The sequence below is a fragment of the Suricata suricatta genome, chromosome 5 (genome assembly GCF_006229205.1).
Source record: "Suricata suricatta isolate VVHF042 chromosome 5, meerkat_22Aug2017_6uvM2_HiC, whole genome shotgun sequence".
Lineage (NCBI taxonomy): Eukaryota > Metazoa > Chordata > Mammalia > Carnivora > Herpestidae > Suricata > Suricata suricatta.
In genome coordinates, this window is record NC_043704.1 from 81,392,191 (window position 1) to 81,414,057 (window position 21,867).

Consider the following 21,867-nt stretch of genomic DNA (forward strand, 5'->3'; position numbering starts at 1 on the left):
GCTCTCTGTCCAGGCAAGTGGCAAGAACTACAGTGCCCTGCTCTTGCTTCTGTTTCATTTTTTAGGGTTCGTCATCCTTGTTCACTGACCAGCACAGAAAATCCCTGCTCTGTTCTCCCAGAGCTTTGCTCCAGCCCGTGAATTTCTTTACGGTCATTCCCAGGGCAGGGATGCATTCAGACTCTACACTCTGAGGACGCACCTCTTACCACCTAGAATAGGTGGGGAGGAGTTGTGAGTGGCATCTTTATCCTACCTGCCTTTCAGGTGGGTTGAGTCCAGTTGAGATTTTCTATATTTGAACAAGATATTGAGGGTGAATTTTAGTAGCCAGGGCTCCCAGGCAGTAATAATATATATCAGCAAGTATCATTCTGTGACTAAAACAAACAAAAAAACTTAATACCAGTCCCAAAAACCTATGAAGATATTCTGTGACTTTAAAAGAGTGAAACATTAATATGAAACAGATTAAAGAAATGACAATTTTAGAAAATGTTCTAAATTAGAAAAGAACATCTTTTATTTGTTAAATAAGAACACACTGTCTGAAAGCAAAACATTAGCCCGAATAACTTCTTTTTGAAGCAATAAAAAGAAGATGTGATCAAACAGACAACTCAGTCAGCAGCATGGAAGATAAACCGAGGCTCATTTATGGAATTCTGTTAATTCAGAAGAACTTAGCAAAACGATACACAAAATGTAAATGAATGCAGCAGATATGGAAGGTATATAATCAGAGTCTCTGTGATGAATAAGAGCTGCCAAAGCATAAAACAAAGAGGTGAGGAGCAGCAATCAAAGGAAAAAAAATACAAGAAACTCTTCAGATATGAAATGGAATCAGATATTATATTTCAGCAAGCTCACCATTTTCCTGGAAAAACTGATAAAGAGATATCAACTCCCTGATGTATTTTGGTAAAGATTTTAAACTTACAGGAAATGGAACCCTGCAAGCTTCCAAAGGATAAAAATAAAGCAAAAGATTACTTTCAAAATAACTAAAATCACTCCAGCCACATATAAATGCTAAATATATGGAACATTCATATACGATCCTGGTACCCACACTCCTAGGTAGCAAAAGTGTATATCAGATCAGATAATACATGGCCCTAGTACATGAATGTTCCATATATTTGTCCATTATTGTCATTTTAAAGACTGTATAGAATCCTGGAATATAGGGTCCTATTCTAGGTTTCTATATAGTCTTTAAAATGATAATCTAACTCAGGAGTTCGTGAAGGGGGGCCCAGGGACTCCTGGGTATGCGTAACATCATTGGGGGCGGTTCATAAAGTCAGAGGTACTTTCATAACAATAGGACATTACTCGTCTTTCCACTCGTTCCCTCACTCATGTCTAGTAGAACTTTCCAGAGGTGGTTGTATGCCACATGATGTCAGATCAGATAGAATGCAGAAGCAGACATCAGAATCCAGCTGCCTTCTATTAAGCCAGAGATGAAAGAAATTTGAAAAAATGTAAAGCAATGATTCACTTCTCACTAAACTTTAAAAATTTTCAAAATATAGTTATTTTGCATAAAAATTTATTCATGTTAACATTAATGTTAACATTTATCATTATTTTAAGGTGATATAACAAACATTTTAAAGTTGTCAGTTTTAATTTTAAAAAAATTTTTAATGTTTATTTTTGAGAGAGTGAGAGACAGAGCATGAGTGGGGGAGGAGCAGAGAGGGAGATGCAGAATTCAAGGAAGGCTCCAGGTTCTGAGCTGTCAGCACAGAGCCCCACATGGGGCTTGTACTCACAAACCATGAGATCATGACCTGAGCTGGAGTTGGATGCTTAGCCAACTGAGCATCCAGGCACCCCAGTTTTAATTTCTAATACAGTAAATATCGATAGAAATAATCCACATAGGGGCACCCGGGTGGCTCAGTCAGTTGAGCATCTGACTTTGGCTCAGGTCATGATCTTGTGGTTTGTGAGTTTGAACCCTGTGTTGGGCTCTGTGCTATCAGCTCGGAACCTGGAGCCTGCTTTGGATTCTGTGTCCTCCCCGCTCTGTCCATGCCCCCCCTCTTAAAAATAAATAAACATTTATACATTAAAAAAAAGAAATAATCCACTTAAAAGTTTTTTGGAATCCATTATTTTTAAGAGTGCAAAGGGATCCTAAGATTAAAAATTTTGAGAACTTCTCATTGAAATCTTTTTTTCTTAGACATGGAAACCACAATACAAAACTGTGTTGTGGTCCAAATTAGAAAATAATATGAGTCTCTGTACATAAAAAAGCCTTCTTTTTTCTTTCAAATCATGTGGTGCTGTTCTAAAACTTATGAAAGGGTATATAGAAAACTAAATGTATTTAATTAAACTGTTCTTGCCTTCAATAAATTAAACTAGAAATTACTTTAATTTACAATGTTATGATAAGCACACTTTTAAGAATGTACAGTGTGTTAAGTATCTAATGTAAAATTCCTGAGATGAGGCTTATAATCCAACAGGCTACAGAAATTCAAAGCACATAAGACTGTTCATTCTGCAAAAGATGAAATAGAAAGGAAGCAAAGCAGAATAAAATATAGAGGGAATTATAATAGTGTGAAATGAGTCTGTAAAGTCTAAGGTTTACAAAAATTGAAGCGTGTGGGGGAATATTGAGGAATTTTGTGTCTGTTTTCATCATTAAGTCTGGAAGGCAAGTGTATTTTGGGGGAAATCAGGAAGAAATCTGGCTGCTTTGAGAAAAAGAAATGAAGTGAACTAGGATTGCCTTTTCCAAAGCACTGCTGCTTATAGAAATATCACTATTTTTAACCTGATGAAGAGAAGAAGTAAAAACAGTAAGAATATGATGGGTTTTGATTTGCATAGAAAAGGTCACAGTGAGTTAGAAGAAAACTAACGGAATCATACACCTGTCTTTTTATATTGTCTGTACAATTTTAGAGGAACTTTAAAATGACATCTGGAAAGGATTCTATGTAGAAAAAAATCTTCTAAAGGTTGGAAAAGAAGTCATGAAGAGTATTGGAATAAATTGAGATTATCCACTTTGGAGAAGTCTCAGCTTCAGTTACCCTGGGTCTCCTTATAGTAGCTCTAGGCGGGGTCTCTTAAAGTTCATTGGAGGTTGCTGTCTACACTGAAGTAGAAAGAGAAAAAGCAAGTTTAAATCTGAGTCTCAAGATTTGGGTTGTACATCCAGAGCTGTGTCTTCAGGCCCTTGAAACAATAAAAGTACCTAGAATCTCACTGACTCTTCAAGAACAGTAGTGATAGGGCGCCTGGGTGGCCCAGTCAGTTAAGCATCTGGCTTCTGGCCTCAGCTCAGGTCATGATCTCACGGTTTGTGGGTTTGAGCCCCGCATCTCTCTCTGTCTCTCAAAAATAAATAAAAAACATTAAAAAAAAAAAAAGAACAGTAGTGATAGACCTCCACTTTAGTGAAATCCAGGCTAGGAGTTCATTACAGCTGAAGGGGTTTTCAGTACGTCTCTTAGGTAGTTCACATTTCCTACTCAGTTGCCCCAAAGATCCTTTTAGTACTCAGGTTTCCACTTTCCATTTTGTCTGCAGTTGGTGCCCTTAGCCTGGGCAGGCTGCAGGCTGAGCACTCATGCCTCACCCAAGTGATCTTCTACACAGGAGACCTGACCCCTGCAGCCTCTCATCCACACTTCACCACCTCCCTCACCTCAGGAGGAAACCTGGGAGCATGTTTTCAAAGGCACTTCCAGAAAACTAACAACATAATGTTGTTGCAGAGGGACCCCTGCCAAAAATCACTGACCTGACTCTCTGATCAAGAAAACCCATTTATAACTCTCTGAAGCACCACGAATAACCAGGAGTGGAGGGTTTGTCTCAAAGATGGCATCCATTAACACTGTAAGAGCAGCAAGGACTGGAATTATTGCCACCAAGACCAATTTGATGATCACTTTCACAAAGCAAGATGGTACAGGCAAGAAAGCAAGTCAGGTGTTATTGTTTCCTTTCTTCTTGACCCTGTGATAAGGGCTGCTTATATCCCTTAACTCTCTACTTCAGAATATTGAGATGAATTTACATATTTACACCTGGTGATGAACTCACGCGTGATGCTCATCAAACTTCTTAACACCCTAAAGCTGCCATTCTATACTGGAGGCTGCCAGTACCACCACCAGACGCTAGATGTCGCTAGCTGCCGCGTAGTGTCGTTACTCCAGACCAGGAATCCCCTATGGAGCACTCCTTTCCCCAAACTTGGGGTCATGGGTCACACCCTAACTGCATCGACCTGAAGGAACAATTGTCTGATCACTTGTGCTTCCCTTTTAGCTTCTGCAGTACGAGGCAGGGTCCAAAGCTCACACAATAGCAATTCCACAAAATTAGGATGGGGTTGAGATGCTGGGTAGGCAAAAAATGACAGAAGTCCACCCATTTTTCCTGAGTAATTTTGATTATAACTTAAATAATTTCAACTTAATCATTAATTTCCCCCTGTTTCCCCAATTATATTTATGTTCCAGGACTGTGGCTTTTTGGCTTTGTTTTGTAATCAGTGATGGTATGTATGTTGGTGTAAGATAGATACTGTTGCTGCTCTTCTGTTACTACCTCTATTATTATTAGCAGAGAATCAATCATCTCTTATATGGAGTTATAGTTAACAAAGTGCTTCTATAGAGATTTACAGAATATTAAAAAATGTGTTATTCTCACTTGATACTCAGAATTACCAAGGTAAGCATAATTATTCCCATTTACCAAGAGGAAGGTGTGGTGCCTCCTGTACAATTCTTCATCATCACCCAAACAGTAGGGGGTAGAGCTGACGCTGGAACTACGTTTTCTGGTTACCTCTGCAGTGACCTGTCTACCACTTTCTTCTGTGTTGCTTATTTCATTTAATAATAGATGTTTCTATCCAGGACAGGTAACCCTACTTACCAGAGAGAGTAATGCTTTTACTTTAATCTCACATTGTTCTCTGGGTTTGTTTTATTTTGTGTTGCTCTAGGAAGACACATTTTGGCAGATGAAGCACTCAAGCTGGGCATTCTAGATGAAATTGTGAACTCAGACCCGGTGGAAGAAGCAATCAAATTTGCCCAGAGAATTTCTGGTAAGAAGATAATAATGAAAATAGCACAAGTTTGGGAACAAGCTAAACTTTCATTTTAATATGGAATTCCTTAAATATCTTATGGTACATCCATGTGATAGAATATGATACAGGTTTAAATTGAATGAGAAGCTGCGTATTGATTTGGTATGAGTGCCATGATCTTTTGTACTCTTAAGTGAAAAGCATCGCTGTGTACAGTAGTTCACCATTTGTGCAAAAAGAAAAGGGGGCTAGAACTGAATGTCTATATGGGGAGAATGTATATATGTAACTGTTCTTCTACATAGAAGATATTTACGTAAAGATTCACAAGAAATAGTTAATGGTTGCCTCTGGGAATGGGGCTGGTCAGCCAGGGAAGCCGTTGGAAGAAGACTTCATTGTTTACCACTTGGTACCTTTTGAATTTGTTTTGAAATAATGTATTTTCTGTAAGAAATAATTAAAATGAAAACAAGCACACATTTCAGCAACTAGAAACAAGCCTCTCTAATTTACCACAATAAAACCATAGTTATGTCTCAGTGGGCTTGTATTTTCTTTCTGTCACTGGTTTCTCATTTTATGGGTTCATGGCATCCCTTTAAAAGTTCTTTGGAATGGCTCTATTCCTTTTCAATTTATGGAGATCAGCAGCAAGATGAAGAGGGTCTGAAGAGTGCCAGAAAAAATAATTGGGAGCCGTGTTGGGTCACAGACAGAGCAGCATGTTCATCTCTCCGCTTGGTGAGGCAATGGCTCAGTGTCACTCAAAGGCATTCCTTTGAAAAAGTCATTCTTTTGTCGACCCCAGCAGGGACCAGACACTTCCCTGAAATAATCTTTCTTTTTGTGGCTCTAGCCAGACGCTGTTTCAATGCAGCAGGAAAAGCCTGAATTGGAGAGGCCAGGGCCTGGGGAGAGAAAATCCTGGTGACTCATAAAGAGAATCAGTGAGTCTTTGCCCAAAAGGGAATGAGTTTCCCGGTGTCTTTCTCTGCCTTCCAGTCTTCACCAACTTTTCATCCCTGATTTCACTGTGCCTCCTGGCAGAGCTTATCAGTCTGTTAGCAGTCACGTGGCTGACAACAAGGGCTATTTGCATTTGGAGATCTGTACGTGATTTTTTGGTTTGAGGCTTATGATGAACTCATGTCTAACTGTTACATCTGTGGTTTTAGGTTATAGAGAACTAGGTTTCCATAGGAAGTTCTTGTCCTTAACAGAATTCCCGAGATTGAGATTTGAGAGTCAAATAAATAAAAAAGATAGATGAGGATCCTGGTCTAGTAAACTGTAGAATGGTCTGTTTTAATGTTTGTAATTTATTTAACTTAAAAAAACGTTTTTTAATTAGAAAACTAAGCATGAAATTATTTTGTTTATAAAATTTATAAAATGGTCTGCCCAATCTCAGTAACATTGCACAGTTTGTCCACTTGGTGGCGTCCTAATATTGAGAAGAAATCCTCTGCTTTATTATTTTTTTTCTTTTTTCTTTCTTTTTTTTTTTTTTCCTTTTTTTAGGAATCATCGCTTTAAAATTTAGCAGTTCACCTGTTAACAATAGAGAAATGGTTTTGGGACTTTGGGAAATTATGTATAACTATTTTAAGTGATAATTATGAAACTATACAGAAATATGTAAAATTGTGGATAAAAATGTCTAAAATATAAATTTACATATATTCCATAATTGTAACTACATGGAGTATGAATGTAGCCAAAAATTTAAAGGAAGTATGCAAAAATGAAAATAATTTAATTTTTCTAAAAAATTTCATAAGTAATCTTTGCTTCTGTGTTTATTTTTTTCCAGCTTTATTAAGGTTTACTGTATACATGATAACATCGACCCATTTCAAGTATAGAGTTTGAAGAATTTTTGTAATTATTTGTAGCTGTGTAAATACGATCACAATCAATATATATAGTTCTATTACCCTAAAAAAAGTATTTTTATGCCTCTTTTCAGTAGATTCTCTTCCCTGCCCCTTGACCACAGATAATCAATGACCTACTTTCTGTTACTATAGTTTTGGTTTTTTAGAATTTCCTATAAAATTGGAACCACAATATAGCATGTAGTATTTTATGTCTGACTCCTTTCACTTAGCATAATGTCTTTGGTGTTCATCCATGTTGTTTCATGTAATAATATTTCATTCTTTTTTTATTACCTGATAGTATTCCATAGTATGGATGTACCGCATATTGCTTATCCCATTTGTCAGTTGATGGACATTTAGGTTGTTTTCACTTTGGACCTACACAAGTCTTTGTAGACATATTTCCCTTTCTCTTGAGTAGATATCTAAGAATAATGTTGCTGAATTGTATAATAAGTATGTATTTGGTTCTTAAATGCTTTTTAAACTTGATGGATAATGAAAGATTCACTAGTGAACTGGAGATACTAATTTTTGCCAAACAAATTGGAAAAGAAAAATAATATGGCAAGATTGAGCCTAAAAAGCTCATATTATACTTCTTATACTACATCTCACCTAGAGGCAATTTGGCAGCTCTGTATGAAGACTTGCTCACATCTTTTGACTTAGTATTTCTATTCTTAGGAATTAATCATAAAGAAATAATCACCGAAGTTTACAAAGATTTGTGTACAGTGATACCCACTGAAGGCTTATCATTGTAAAATATTGGAAACAACTCAAAAACCTAATTTAATTTTAGGGGATTATTTATATCAATGAAGCAACCCAATCAGCCATTCCAACTTCCATTTTTTAAGGAAGTTGAGGAATTTGGGGAAATGCTTACATGTAATACTAAGCAGAGAACAGCCAGGTAGGAAATTGCACAAATGTGTGTATGCTTATCTTCATGTCCATATTTGCATAAGCAAATTAACAAAATTTTATCACTGGTTGTATTAGGTGATAGGTAATGAAGACTCCTGATTTTTTAAAAAAAGGTTTATCTTTGCCTAATGTCTGAGTCATTAAATTTACCCAAAGGAAAAATGGATGTTGGGCCAGTGTGGAAGAGGTGCAGTCTGTAGAGAAATGAGCTCAGGACAGGAAGAGAGGAGACCTGAATTATAGTCTCAACCTTCTAGAGACCTTAGGAAATTAGCTTTTGGGGCTTTGACAATAAAAGGAGAAGATTCAATAAAATTAGTTGTTTTCAGACCCTGTTCTGAGATCCCACAGGCTCCAGTGGTTGAGCTCTAGTTTTTTGTTCTTGCTACAACCTGGGCAGCTCCACTGTGTGTCTTTTGGGGAGATTAAGGTTTAGAATCCCATGGAAAACTGTGGGAATTTTGTTTATTTGTTGCTGTTGTTTTTAGAATGAGTTCCACTGTTTAGAAACCTATGAATCCTTAGTGCTGCTTTATAATAGGTAAATGCCAGAGATATAAAGTAGAGAAATAGTGCAGATCAACAAAGGACTACCTGAAAGAATTGTGTGTACATTTGCATTCATTATCTTACAAAATGCATAGCTTAGAGAGGCATATTTATGTTGCCTTTCATTTTCACTTAAGGTCTTGTGTTTTTTCTTTCTTTTTGTTCCTGGCTTTCCCCTTCTCTTCCTCCTCCTCCTCCTCCTTCTTCTTTGATTTTTGTTTGATTTTAAATATAGCTATTAGCATGTGGTTATTTGCCAGAACAAAAATGGTGGATTGACTTGAAAGAGAGGCTCCACAAAAATCTTTCATAAACATATATTTATATTCTATAATAGGTATTTGTGAGTATACAAAAAACCACTGAAGTGTGAACTTTAAAATGGTGACTTTCATGGTATGTGATTTATACCTCAATTTTTAAAATACATGTAAAGTGATTGAGTTCTCCTTTCCCATTTGTAAAGCTATTTCACTAATACACCTTATTCCCACTCCATCCGGGCATCTCACACCCCACGCTCCCACCCTCACTCCCACCCCTACTTCTTCCGGTGAAATGTTGATTTAAAAATAATAACATGGAAAAGATGAAGGAAATTCTTTAGTTTTGATTTCCAATGGTCAATGTTGCAATCAGCACTTTGGAACCAGTCATGGGTGGGAGGGGATTAAAGGAGGCTAACATATATCTAAAAGTATGATTTGGGGAGTAGCTGCAAAGTTCTCTGCAAACTTAACATGCATCCTGGAGAGTTGACTGTGGAAGTTAATTGGCGTCATGCATCTCAATACTCTTGTTATATGAAGCTTCTCAGACTACTGCAGTGCAGTGGGTTTAGCAGAGCAATTCCAAATTACTTGGCCAAACCAGATTGCTTCGCTAAACTGGGGGAGAGAGGGTCCTGTAAACTGCTATTTATTTGCCCTTGCATTTGGCCAGAAGCCTGCTTATTTCCAGATCAAGTAAGAATTCCCTGTTCCCATGCGCATGTTTCTGGCGTGAAGCTGAAAGTGTGTGCTGCTATTCAAAGATGAGCACAGGGGTCATCCAACCGGGGGCCTCCACCCAGGGACCTAATGCGGTTTTTGTCTCTTTAATGAACTCTGGTTCTGTTACTGTTACTGCCCCGTGTTAGCCATTTTTAGTCATTCTAATTCTGCCTGAAGACTTTGGTCTGTTTATTCATTTCGATTTTGTGACTTTAAACGAATCTTACTGGTTTCATGGTCTTTCTCTCCATTTTATCTTCTGCTTTTTGTAATTTTCTTTTTGCTCTCTTTGAACATTTATATACACATGTCTCACAAGAGCAGAGTGAGCCTGCCTCACATAGATGGCTGAAGCACATGTCTAAAGGAGCTTCCTTTTTCTGTGATACACAAGTTCTGTGGGTGACCTCCGGCAAGACTGGAAAATTGCAGTGGTTCTGTCTGTCCTTTGCAGAGCTTCTGTGACAAACACAGCCTACTTCCTGTTTATCAGAATTGGAGAAGAAGCAGTCCTTTATGTCTTAGTTAGCCATTTCTGTAAATTGCATGTTATGTCTCTCTTTAAACGAGGCAAAGAATATCTTTCTGTCAGTTTACCAGAAAGAAGGAAAATAGTCACTTCCTTTTTTCCCTTTAGGAGGGTGATTCATTTATTTTTTTTTAATTAAAACTTGAATATTCTTCTGCCTTAGAATACCTCTAAGAATTAAGGGGGAAAATGTGAATGGGTCAAGGAAATAATTCAGTTATAAGCATATTTGAATCACTAGTTCCTCCCCTCTGCATTTTCTTGGGCAACAAATGCAGGGGCTGACCTTCCCATACTCGCCTCTCTTATGTATTATGAGCGGTTTTAAAACTACCAGAACTTTCAAACAACCAGGTGTACAAGAAACACACTCTGAAAACATCATACCTGTAGACACAAAGGGGAAATTCTAAATATATTTTGTTCTAATAGAACAAATTTGTAAGATCCTTTATAGTTACAGGAAGAGATAGGAAATTGAGCAGGGAAGAAGCATCTATATTTGTGCCCTGATCTGAAACTCTCCAGCGGATGTGCTCAGCTTGGCCCTAGACTGGTCTGGACAAGTGCCATGGGTTGTTCCCAGAATGCCCATCTGCAGTCTGAGAGATTCGGAGAATCCCCAGGATAGCAGCATTATGCTGATCAGCAATAATTACTGCAGTAATTACTGCACACCAGTAAGCAGGCTTTTCTTTTTCTTTCTCTCTCTTTCTCTCTTTTTTCCTTTCTTTCCCTTTCAGTTTCTGGCCCAGCACAAAGTTTGCCAGGAACTGCAGCCATCCTTGATACACAGTGGCTGACCTAACACTCTGCTCCTGGACTTTCCAGAGGCTACACCTCAAAATCAAGTATTGAATCTTAAAAAATATTCATGTATAGGCTTCACGCTTAAATATTCTTAACTGAGCCTGCAGTGGGGCATGGGCACCTGAACTTCTTAAATTCTTCAGATAACTCTGATGAGTACTATGGTGTTGAGAATCAGTCCTAATCAGATGGGATCACTGGTGCGGTCACAAGGACACAGACCCACCACTAAGATTATGTAGGAACAGCTGAGTGGATTTAACATTACCAAGACTTGGGGTGCCTGAGTGGCTTAGTTGGTTAAGCGACCGACTTTGGCTCAGGTCATAATCTCACAGTTTGTGGGTTCGAGCCCCGCATCGGGCTCTGGACTGACAGCTCAGAGCCTGGAGCCTGCCTCCCTCTCTCTCTGTCTCTCCCCTACTCATGCTCTGTTTCTCTTTGTCTCAATAATAAACAAACATAAAAAAAATTTAAAACATTATCAAGACTTTAAACTACCAAGTGTATAAAAAACACACTTTGAGAATATCGTCATTGTCCCTGACACAGACTGCCCCAGCTGCCTGTTTGGGCCACAACACTGACAGCGCAGCCCCCTCTCTTCATCCACCTGGTCCTCCACATGCTTGGCTCCTCCCTCCTCTCTTCACTGACCATTCCTGTCCTCCCTTGGGCCACCGGGAATTAAATCAACTGTAGGCTCTGGAAAGTCTCCATCCTTCTCTGCTGAGCTTGCCTTCCTATAAATTGAGGATCAGGCTAACACATTGGATAATTGAGCAAACTGGAAACCTGTTGGGTGGAGTTCATGTCTTTCCAACAATAGCAGGGCAAACAAGGACCATATGTTATCTACTGTCTTCCTCTCCTTTCCTGAATCTTGTTATTGACATCATATGGGAAAGTATGAATGTAAAAATCTATTATTTTCAATTCTACTTAGACATTAAGCATTAAGGAAGTATTATTGCTTCCTAGGTTAAAAAAAATCGAGATTGTACAATGCTTCACACATGTGTATATGGTTAAATCCAAACCTTACTCTCCTCTGCACACACAATAACACACCAATGCCAGACAGGTTCACATTCATGTACCTTTTTATGGTGAAACTGCTTTATAAGCCCAGGTAAGTTTTTTGTCTAATTAACTGAAGTGTACCATTTTGATATAATGGTGTATCCTTGAGGAGATGGTACCATTTTTTTTTAAATAACAGTTTCTGGTATAGTGTTTTAGACAACAGTATTGGCAACATAATTTGTTACACATTTATTCTTTTTATTTGAAGATCTGATACTATGTCTCTTTAAAATTTTTTTAATGTTTATTTGTGAGAAAGAGAGGGAGAGCATGCAAGTGGGGGAGGGCCAGAGAGAGAGGGAGACACAGAACTGAAGCAGGCTCCAGGCTCTGAGCTGTCAGCACAGAGCCTGACATGGGGCTTCGATATTCATAACAATTCATGACAATTCTGACCTGAGCCGAAGTCAGATCATGACCTGAGCTGACTGAGCCACCCATGCGCCCCAAAGATAATGCGTTATTTCTGTGACATACGTTTTAAAATTATGACTGATAACATTATAACAGGCCATAACAGGATTTTAGGAATTTTATGTAAGTATATTCTAATATATAATGTAATGTTTCTCACATTTATTCTTTTATGCAAGCTTTAGAATCATTCTGTTGAGTTATTTTTATTTTTTTTAAAGTAGGCTTTATGACCAATATTGGACTCAGAATTATGACCCTGAAATCAAGTTACATGCTGTACTGGCTGAGCTAGCCAGACGCCCCTGTTGAGTTATTTATTTTTTAAATATAGAACCACAAGGATTCTAATGAGAAACTCATATGTAATATATAAGGGAAATATTTATATTTTCATGCTATTAAATGTTTATATCCAGAAACATGGAGTCTCTCTCTTTATTAAGGTCTTATTATATGTACTTCAATAAAATGGTATAGTTATATTCTTAAACTTGTATATTCTTGATAAATTCATTTCTAGGCATTTTAAAAAACAGCTTTAAGGAAGCATAATGCACTTTATAGAGTTGTACAACCATCCCCATGAATCAGTTTTAGGACTTGTCATTGCCCCCAAAATTTCTCTCAAGTCTTTTTGCAGCTTACCCTGCTCTCCCCCTCCCCCTGGCCCTAGGCAACCACTGATCTTTCTGTCTCTATAGATTTGCCTTTCTGGACATTTTCTATGAATAGCATCATATGATGTGTAATTTTTTGTATCTGGCTTCTTTCAGTTTGTATGTTTTGAGGCTCCTTTGAACTGTAGCATATATCAGTAGTTTGCTGACAGTATTTTGATTGCTGAATAGTATTCTAATGTATAGCTATACCAGATCATTTTCTTTATTCATTCATCAGTTGATGAGCTATTATGAGTAATACCATAATGGATATTTATATACAAGCTTTATATGGAGATATGTTTTCATTTCTCTTAGGTAGATTCCTAGGAGTGAATTTGCTAGGTTGAACAATAAGCTTATCTTTTTTTTTAAATTTTTTTGTGTTTTTATTTATTATTGAGATGAAGAAACAGAGCATGAGTCGGGGAGAGGCAGAGAGAAAAGGAGACAGAATCTGAAGCGAGCTCCAGGCTCTGAACTGTCAGCACAGAGCCTGATGCGGGGCTCAAACCCACGAACCGTGAGATCATGACCTGAGCCAATGTCAGCCGCTTAACCAACTGAGCCACCCGGGCGCCCCAAGCTTATCTTTTTAAGAAATCACGAGACTGTTTTCTTAAGTAGGTATACTGTTTTAGATTTTCACAAGCAATGTCCGAGGATTCCAGTTACTCCACATTATCACCAACATTTGGTAGTGATGTCTTTTTGATAGTAGTCATTCTAGTGGGTCTGTATTAGTTATCTCTAGCTACATAACACATTACCCTCAAATTTAACTGCTTAAGATCAAACACCCATTATTTGGCAGTTCCTGTGGGTCAGAAATGTAGGTGTGGTTAGTTTGATCCTCTGGTTTAGGGTTTCATATAAGATTGCATTCAGGGTACCCCCTGCAGCTCTTTTCACCTCAAAGCTTAACTGGGGGAGGATCTGCTTCCAAGTCCATTCAAGTAGTTGTTAGTAGGATTCAGTTCCCTAGGGTTTGCTAACCCTGTGTCTCCTTGGCTGTTGGCTGAAGGTCTCCTTCACTTCTTTTCCACATGGGCTTCCCCAAAGGGCAGCTCACACATGGCAGCTGGCTGGCCTCCATCAGAATGAACAAGCGAGAGAGCAAGAGAGGGTGAACAAGACTGAAGCCAGAGTCTTTTTGTGACTTAATCTCAGAAATGACACCCCCGTTATTTAGAGACAACCTACCACATTCATTCTGGTTTGTTTGTTTTTTATCACTGTGGTTTTAATTTGTATTGCCTTAATGATTGATGATGTTGAATACCTTTTCACATATTTATTAGCCATTCATATATACACTTTGGTGAAATTTTTGCGCATTTAAAAAATTGCATTGTTTGCCCTTCTTACTATTGAGAAACAAGAATTCTTTAAATACTCTGGATACAAATACTTCATTTGATTTTGATTTGTAAATCATATTAGTTTTCTGTTGCTTTGATAACAATTACCGCAAGCTTTGCAGTTTAAACAACACAAATTTATTATCACACAGATCTATAGGTCAGAAGTCTGGGGGAGGTTCTCTCTGGCCTAAAATCCAGTGTCTGCAGCTGTACTCGTTTCTGGAGGCTTTAGGGGAAAATCTGTTTCCTGTTTCAGTGTCTTGTGTTGTAGGACCAATATCTCCAAGTTCTTGCTGGTCGTAAGCTGAAATGAATGGCTTACAGGCCACTGACTTCCTTGATTCTTGGCCTCTTACCTCCATCTTTAAAGTCACATCATAACCAACAGGTTGAATCTTCCCCATGCTGCGTCTCTCTGATCTTTCCTCCTCATCAATGTCTCTCTCAACACAGCTGGGAAAGGGTCACCTCTTTTAGGGACTTGTGTGATTAGGTTGGGAACATCTAGACAATAAAGGATAATCTCATCTCAAGTTCTTTAACATTAATCATATCTGTGGAGTCCTTTGCCTTGTAAGGTTATATACTCATAGGTCCTAGGGATTAGGTAGTAGATGTGGGGAAGGGGCATTATTCTGCCTACCATACAGATACTTCCTCCCAGTCTATGGCTTATCATTTCATTTCCTTAATGGTGTTCTTTGAAATACATCTTTAATTTTGATGAAGTCCAGTTTATTGATTTTTTTTTCTTTCATGGATCGTGCTAAGAATATTTTGCCTAACCTGAGGTCCTCAAGTTTTTCCGTTTTGTTCTAGAAATTTTTATAGTTTTAGCTCTTCAGTTTAGATATAATTGTGAGTTAATTTTTGTATATGGTTCTAGGTAAGGATCTATTATTATTATTATTACATGTAGCTATCCAGTTATTTCAGCACTATTTATTGAAATAACACTCCTTACTTTACTTGAATTGTTTTGGCACCTGTGTTGAAAATCAGTTGGCTCTAGGGGCGCCTGGGTGACTCAGTCGTTTGAGCGTCCGGCTTTGGCCCAGGTGATGATCTCACCGTTCGTGGGTTTGAGCCCTGCATCAGGCTCTGTGCTGACAGCTAGCTCAGAGCCTGGAGCCTGCTTCGGATTTTGTATCTCCCTCTCTCTCTGACCTTCCCCTGCTCACGCTATCTCTCTCTGTCTCTCAAAAATAAATAAACATTTTTAAAAAAAGAAAATCAGTTGGCTCTAATTGTCAGGATTCACTTCTCTTCCCCTGATTTGTATGTCTCTCCTTGTACCAATATAGCACTGCCTTCTTTTCTAGGTGTTTTTCAGTTTTTGTTATTATTAGGAATGGAGTTGAGATTATTTTGAATCTAAGATATTCTTAACTCAGAAATATTTTCCTTAAACCTATGGAGAGTTTAATATTTAATCTATTAGACACTGTCTTGGCTTTGGACCAGAAGGAAAATGCAATTTTTATGCCTAAATTAGGTAACTTGAAAATTGCTTTGAATCTGTTGAATTCTATCTTACAGAACTAAGGTGCAAAGATAACAGATATTTTTATATTAGTGTGACATTAAATATTTTCATGCATAGTATTTAATTTTGTATTTTGAATTTGAATGGGACATATTATTATTATTATTACATGTTCATATTCCCTTGGTACAAATAACATTTCCAAAGATGTGATTTTCTTTCTTATTTCTGGAAGATCAATCTCTAGAATCCCGTAGACTCTGCAACAAGCCAGTTCAGAGCTTGCCCAACATGGATGGCATTTTCAACGAAGCCCTTTTGAAGATGCGGAAACAGCATCCTGGGTGCCTTTCTCCGGAGACTTGTGTCCGTGCTGTCCAGGCTGCTGCCCAGTACCCCTATGAGGTGGGCATCAAGAAGGAGGAAGAGCTGTTCAAGTACCTTTGGAAATCAGGGCAGGCTCAAGCCCTGCAATATGCTTTCTTTGCCGAGAGGAAGGGCAGTAAGTGGTCAACTCCCTCAGGAGCATCCTGGAAAACAGCGTCAGCGCGGCCCATCTCCTCAGTTGGCGTTCTCGGTAAGAACATGGTGTGGTTAAAGATATTCTCTAAATCTGCATGTATAATATGCTACCATTTGCTTAAGGCTACTGGGCACCAGACATTACGCTAAACACATTACTTGTATAGCTAACTTATTTTGCACCGCAGCCCATGAATTATCTTCATTTTACATGTGAGGCCTAGAGATACCAACCTTCTCATCGATAAGCTAAACACAGGTGGTAAAAGGGTCTGACAGTCTGTCTGACTCCAGACTTTGGGCATTTTTTACTCCTCTCTCCTCTTCCCTGCATGAATCTCTCAGTCCTGGATTTCCCAACAATGGTTATTATTTGTACCACATTTCAAGGTATGGTCTGTCACTCATGTCGCTAGGTATTTGGATTGAAGCCTCTGCCTTTCTGGTCCCTGGATCCATTCACTTCTCATTAGACGTCACTAACCTCAAATCTCAGCACCCTGAAATAGTAACCTCCTTAGTTTTTCCCTCAGGAAATTTCCCAAACAGAATGCCTTCTTTTCTCAGAAGCTAGCCCTCTGATTAGCTTCTTGGTGCCACTTTCCTAATCTTCCTTTGCTTTGAGTCTTGATCAAAGAATGGTCTTTGGTGGATTTTCTTTTCTTTTCTTATGGTTTTTAAAGATATAATTAATTGTCAAGTTGGCTAATATACAGTGTATACAGTGTGCTTTTGGCTTTGGGAGTAGATTCCCATGATTCATTGCTTATATACAACACCCAGTGCTCATCCCAACAAGTGCCCTTCTCAGTGCCCATCACCCATTTTCCCCTCTTCCCTGTACCTCCCATCAACCCTCAGTTTGCTCTCTGTATTTAAGAGTCTCTTATGGTTTGCCTCCCTCTCTCTTTGAAACTATGTTTTCCCCTTCCCTTTCCCCATGATCTTTTAAGTTTCTCAAATTCCACATATGAGTGAAAACAGGATATCTGTCTTTCTCTGACTTATTTCTCTTGGCATAATACCCTCCAGTTCCATCCATGTTGTTGCAAATGGCAGGATTTCTTTCTTTCTCATTGCCAAGTAGTATTCCATTGTGTGTGTGTGTGTGTGTGTATATATATATATACACACACACACACACATATGTATATATATCTATACACACACACACATATATATACCTACCTACATATATATATATGTGGTATATATACCACATCTTTATCCATTCATCAGTTGATGTACATTTGGGCTGTTTCCATGATTTGACTATTGTTGATTTTAGCCACTCTGACTAGGGTGAGGTGGTATCTCAATGTGGTTTTGGATTGTATTTCCCTGATGATGAGCGATGTTGAGCATCTTTTCATGTGTCTGTTTGCCATTTGGATGTCTTCTTGGAAAATTGTTCATGTCTTCTGCCCATTTTCTTCACTGGATTGTTTGTTTTTTGGGTGTTGAGTTTGGGAAGTTCTTTATAGATTTTGGATACTAACTCTTTATCCGATATGTCAGTTGCAAATATCTTTTCTCATTCCATCGTAAAAATGAACTATTGGGACCTCATCAAGATAAAAAGCTTCTGCACTGCAAAGGAAATAATCAACAAAACTAAAAGGCAACTGATGGAATGAGAGAAGGTATTTCCAAATGACATATCAGATAAAGGGTCTTTGGTGGATTTTAAACCCCCTGAAATGGTAAGCAAAATGTTATATGTGTCAGCTTATGTACAGTCTTCTGGGGGAGGAGGTCCATAGTTTACTGAAAGTGTCAGCTTTTTTTAACCCTCACCCAGATCTCCAGCATCAACCCAGTTTGGAGGGAAAGAGCCTTCTTGACATCTTCTCAGCCTGTTCTTTATCAGTCACACTGTGCTCCCTCCAGCATTAACTCATTCACTTTTGATTTTTTTAGGTGTTTATTTATTTTGAGAAAGAGAGCAAGAAGTACATGCTCACAGCAGGGGAGGGGTATAGAGAGAGGGAGAGAGAGAATCTCAATCAGGCACCATGCTGTCAGCACAGAGCCTAATGTGGGGTTCAATCCCATGAACCATAAGATCATAACCTGAGCCAAAATCAGGAGTTGGGCACTTAACTGACTAAGCCACCCAGGGGCTCCTTATGGCTTTTAAAAGAGGTGGATAGAGAGAGTGTGACAGAGAACTATGAGTGTTCCTTTTTTGTGCTTTTTCAGCAACACCAAGATTTGATCCCAAGTTGTTGTGCACCTATCCTGTTTCTTCTTCTCTTTATTTCTTCAGGCCAAGAATAATTAATGCAATACAATAGCAAAGGTAAAATATATCAGTATTGTGTTGGTCAAACATTGTTTGAGAGTTTTCCTATTTCCTCGTTGTGAGCCTTTTTAAAAAGATTCCAGATTCATGTCTGACATGAAATGTCTAAAAGCCTGAAGTTGTTGTTTTTTTTTAAGTTTATCTATTTATTTTGAGAGAGAGAAAGAATCCTAGGTGGGCTCTGCTCTGTGAGCGCAGAGCCCAATACAGGGCTTCCTCTCACAGACTGTGAGATCATGATTTGAGCCAAAATAAAGAGTTGGGTACTTAGCTGACTGAGCCAGCTAAGCACCCCTAAGTTTTTTTAAGTGTACCCCACATTGTTCAGAAACATATTTGAAAAAACATTTAAGGGCACCTAGGTGGCTCAGTCAGTTGAATGTCTGACATTCAGGTCCTGATCTTGTAGTTTGTGAGTTCGAGCCCCATGTTGGGCTCTGTACTGACAGCTCAGAACCTAGAGCCTGCTTCAGATTCTGTGTCTCCCTCTCTCTCTGCCCCTCTCCTGCTTGCTTACTCTCTCTCTCTCTCTCTCAGAAATAAACATTAAACAAATTTTTGAGAAAAAGCATTTAAAATACATAGATGATAACTTGGATACAAATAAAGTGAGAGAATTTGGTCATTTCTCCCTTCTTCATACCTGTCCCCATACTACCCTGTATCCATTCATTGTGACTCAGCCTCCCACTGCACTCAGTGCCCTCCAGAACGCTCCTACAGCCTCTTCTGCTTCATTAATGCCTTCTTGTCTGTCTCCTGCCCAAAACCTGGCTTCCTCTGGCACCTGCTCCTCCTGCAGCTCTCTCACAGCCCAGAGACCCCACTGGCACTTCCCATTTCCTTCTCAGACCATTTTCTCTTTCAGGACACTTCTCTGTGGCTCTACAATCTGCTCTTGTCACTCTGTCCCTCCTCATTATTGTCATTGCTTCCCCCCACCCCCGCCTCCACTTGGCTGAAAATTCACTGGTACCTGACTCACAGTTACCTACTTTCCCCCAAATCCTGCTGCCACCCTGATTGTCTTCATTGTCCATATGGACAGTGTATCCAGCCCTATTCCCTCCAGGTGCCTTTGCCTTCTCAGATCCAGTGATGTTCACCTCACTTCAATTCCATGACCTCATGCCTTTACCGTGGGTCTTACCTTTACCCTGAGTATTTCTCCAAATTCCAAATCCAAACTTTCCCCTACAACCTTGTATCTTCCCACATCTCTTAGGTGGTTATTCCAACTGTTACTTGATCAGCTCCCCTTATCTTGACTTTCTTGTTTATTCACATTTCATTTCCAGGGTCCTCACATCAGCCACGCTCTTGTAAGCATCTTCAAACACTCCATGACTCATCGCCCTTCCACTCTGCCTCTGGCAAAACCCCAAGTGTGCACTTCCAGGAACCCATTTCCAGGCTTCTCAGGACAGGTCTGGGCTCTCAAGGCCATCACAAGGGGAGGAGACTGCAGTGGACTAGAACTCCAGAACCAGTAGTGAAAGGATCCCTTATTCTTTATTTACTTCTGTCAAAAGAAGAGGTTCTTGACTAGATTTAACTCCATGGCAGTTAAAGGCAACAGGTTGTTAGGGAAGCAGGGACTCCTTGCTCCTGTCTGTATATGTTTAATGAGGAAAGATTAGGAAACTAAAGTCAATATTAATATAATATGTACCTTTGAAAAGGTAATTCCCAACACTTGGTTTTTAGACCTTTGTTTCTGAGATCTTGAAGACCACAAGTTTGTGAAAAGAGCTAAGAACTTTTTAAAAGAAGTACATATTGTATTTTCATGTATGTTTTGGTTTCAGTGATTAAATGAGCTGTGTCAGTTTATAGAACTAAAGAGAATCTAAAATTATGGCTAGGACACTTGCAAAAAGCATTAATCTGGCTCACTTTATGATTTGGATTATGAGTGGATTTGTAGCCCCAAAGGTCATTTAGCAGATCTTCTCTGAGAGGTGAGCTCTGAAGAATTGTACTCTATTTGGGCGCCTAGGTGGCTCAGTCAGTTAAGCATCCGACTTCAGATTAGGCCATGATCTTATAGTTTGTGAGTTTGAGCCCAACATTAGGTTCTGCACTGATTAATGGCTTGGAGCGTGGAACCTGCCTCAGATTCTCTGTCTCCTTCTCTCTCTCTGCCTCTCCCCAACTTGGGTGCTTGCTCTCTTTCCTTCACAAATAGATAAATAAAACATAAAAAAAAAAAAAAGAACTGTACCTTCAGAAGTGCCGTTTCTTCCCCGCTCTGTTGTCAGTTCTGAGATATCACCTACCTTACGCTACACTTTACAGAGTGCTTTGACGCTACATCTTGTTAGTCTTCATTGTCTCTGTCAGATTATAATTTCCATAATGGCAGAAATGTTATGTGAAGCTTGGGACTGAGAGCCAAGTGGCCAGGGTTTTGAACCCCATGCTCTACCTCCTATTTACCCCAGCTAAAGTTTAGGATACAAGTTACTATAGCAGTGAGAGCTATCCAGTCTTCTTGCTACTGAGTACAATGCAGATGTTTATTAATTTTGGGAAACTTTCAAATAATTTAATATATTTATTATATTAAATAAGTTAATACAGTTTGAAAATGAAATGTATTCCAGAGAAACAATGATTTCTAATGGCTGATAGCATTATGTATTCAAACCCAACCCCAAAGCTAGTCAGTGGGTTTCATCCACGATGGGTTGGCTAGGTAACAGATAACCTGCTGCTGTAATAGATAATAATGGTTTAATACAGTGAAGATTTATTTCCTGCTTGCTCCATATGGTCATCTAGGACCAGTTTTTTTTCCAACTAATGGCTCTGCCATTTTCCTTTGGAGAAGAGTCAGCAAACTTTTTTTGTTAAGGGCCAGATAATAAATATTTTAGGCTTTCTGGGCTGTATGATCTCTTTTGCAACTATTCAACTCTGCACACAAAAACAGCCATAGAGGGTCACCTGGGTGGCTCAGTTGGTTGAGTGTCTGGCTTCGGCTCAGGTCATGATCTCACAGTTAGTGGGTTTGAGCCCCGCGTCAGGCTCTGTGCCGACAGCTAGCTCAGAGCCTGGAGCCTGTCTTCAAATTCTGTGTTTTCCTCTCTCTCTCTGATCCTCCCCTGCTCGTGCTGTCTCTCTCTCTCTCTCAAATATAAATTTTTTTAAAAATGAAAAAAAACAGCCATAGATAATATGGAGTCAAATTAGTGTGGTTGTGTTCCAATAAAACTTTATGGGACTGGAATTAGAATT

General features: G+C 38.9%; 1 protein-coding gene across 2 annotated transcripts in view; it reads left to right on the forward strand.

Moving 5' to 3' along the window:
• EHHADH (enoyl-CoA hydratase and 3-hydroxyacyl CoA dehydrogenase) overlaps nucleotides 1-21,867 on the forward strand; it is a 60,393-nt gene that overhangs the window by 31,665 nt on the left and 6,861 nt on the right. For both annotated transcript variants that reach the window (XM_029939717.1, XM_029939716.1), the window contains exons 5-6: nucleotides 5,000-5,104; nucleotides 16,036-16,377. In XM_029939717.1, the coding sequence (XP_029795577.1) occupies nucleotides 5,000-5,104; nucleotides 16,036-16,377 (447 nt within the window). The remainder of the gene's footprint in view (nucleotides 1-4,999; nucleotides 5,105-16,035; nucleotides 16,378-21,867) is intronic.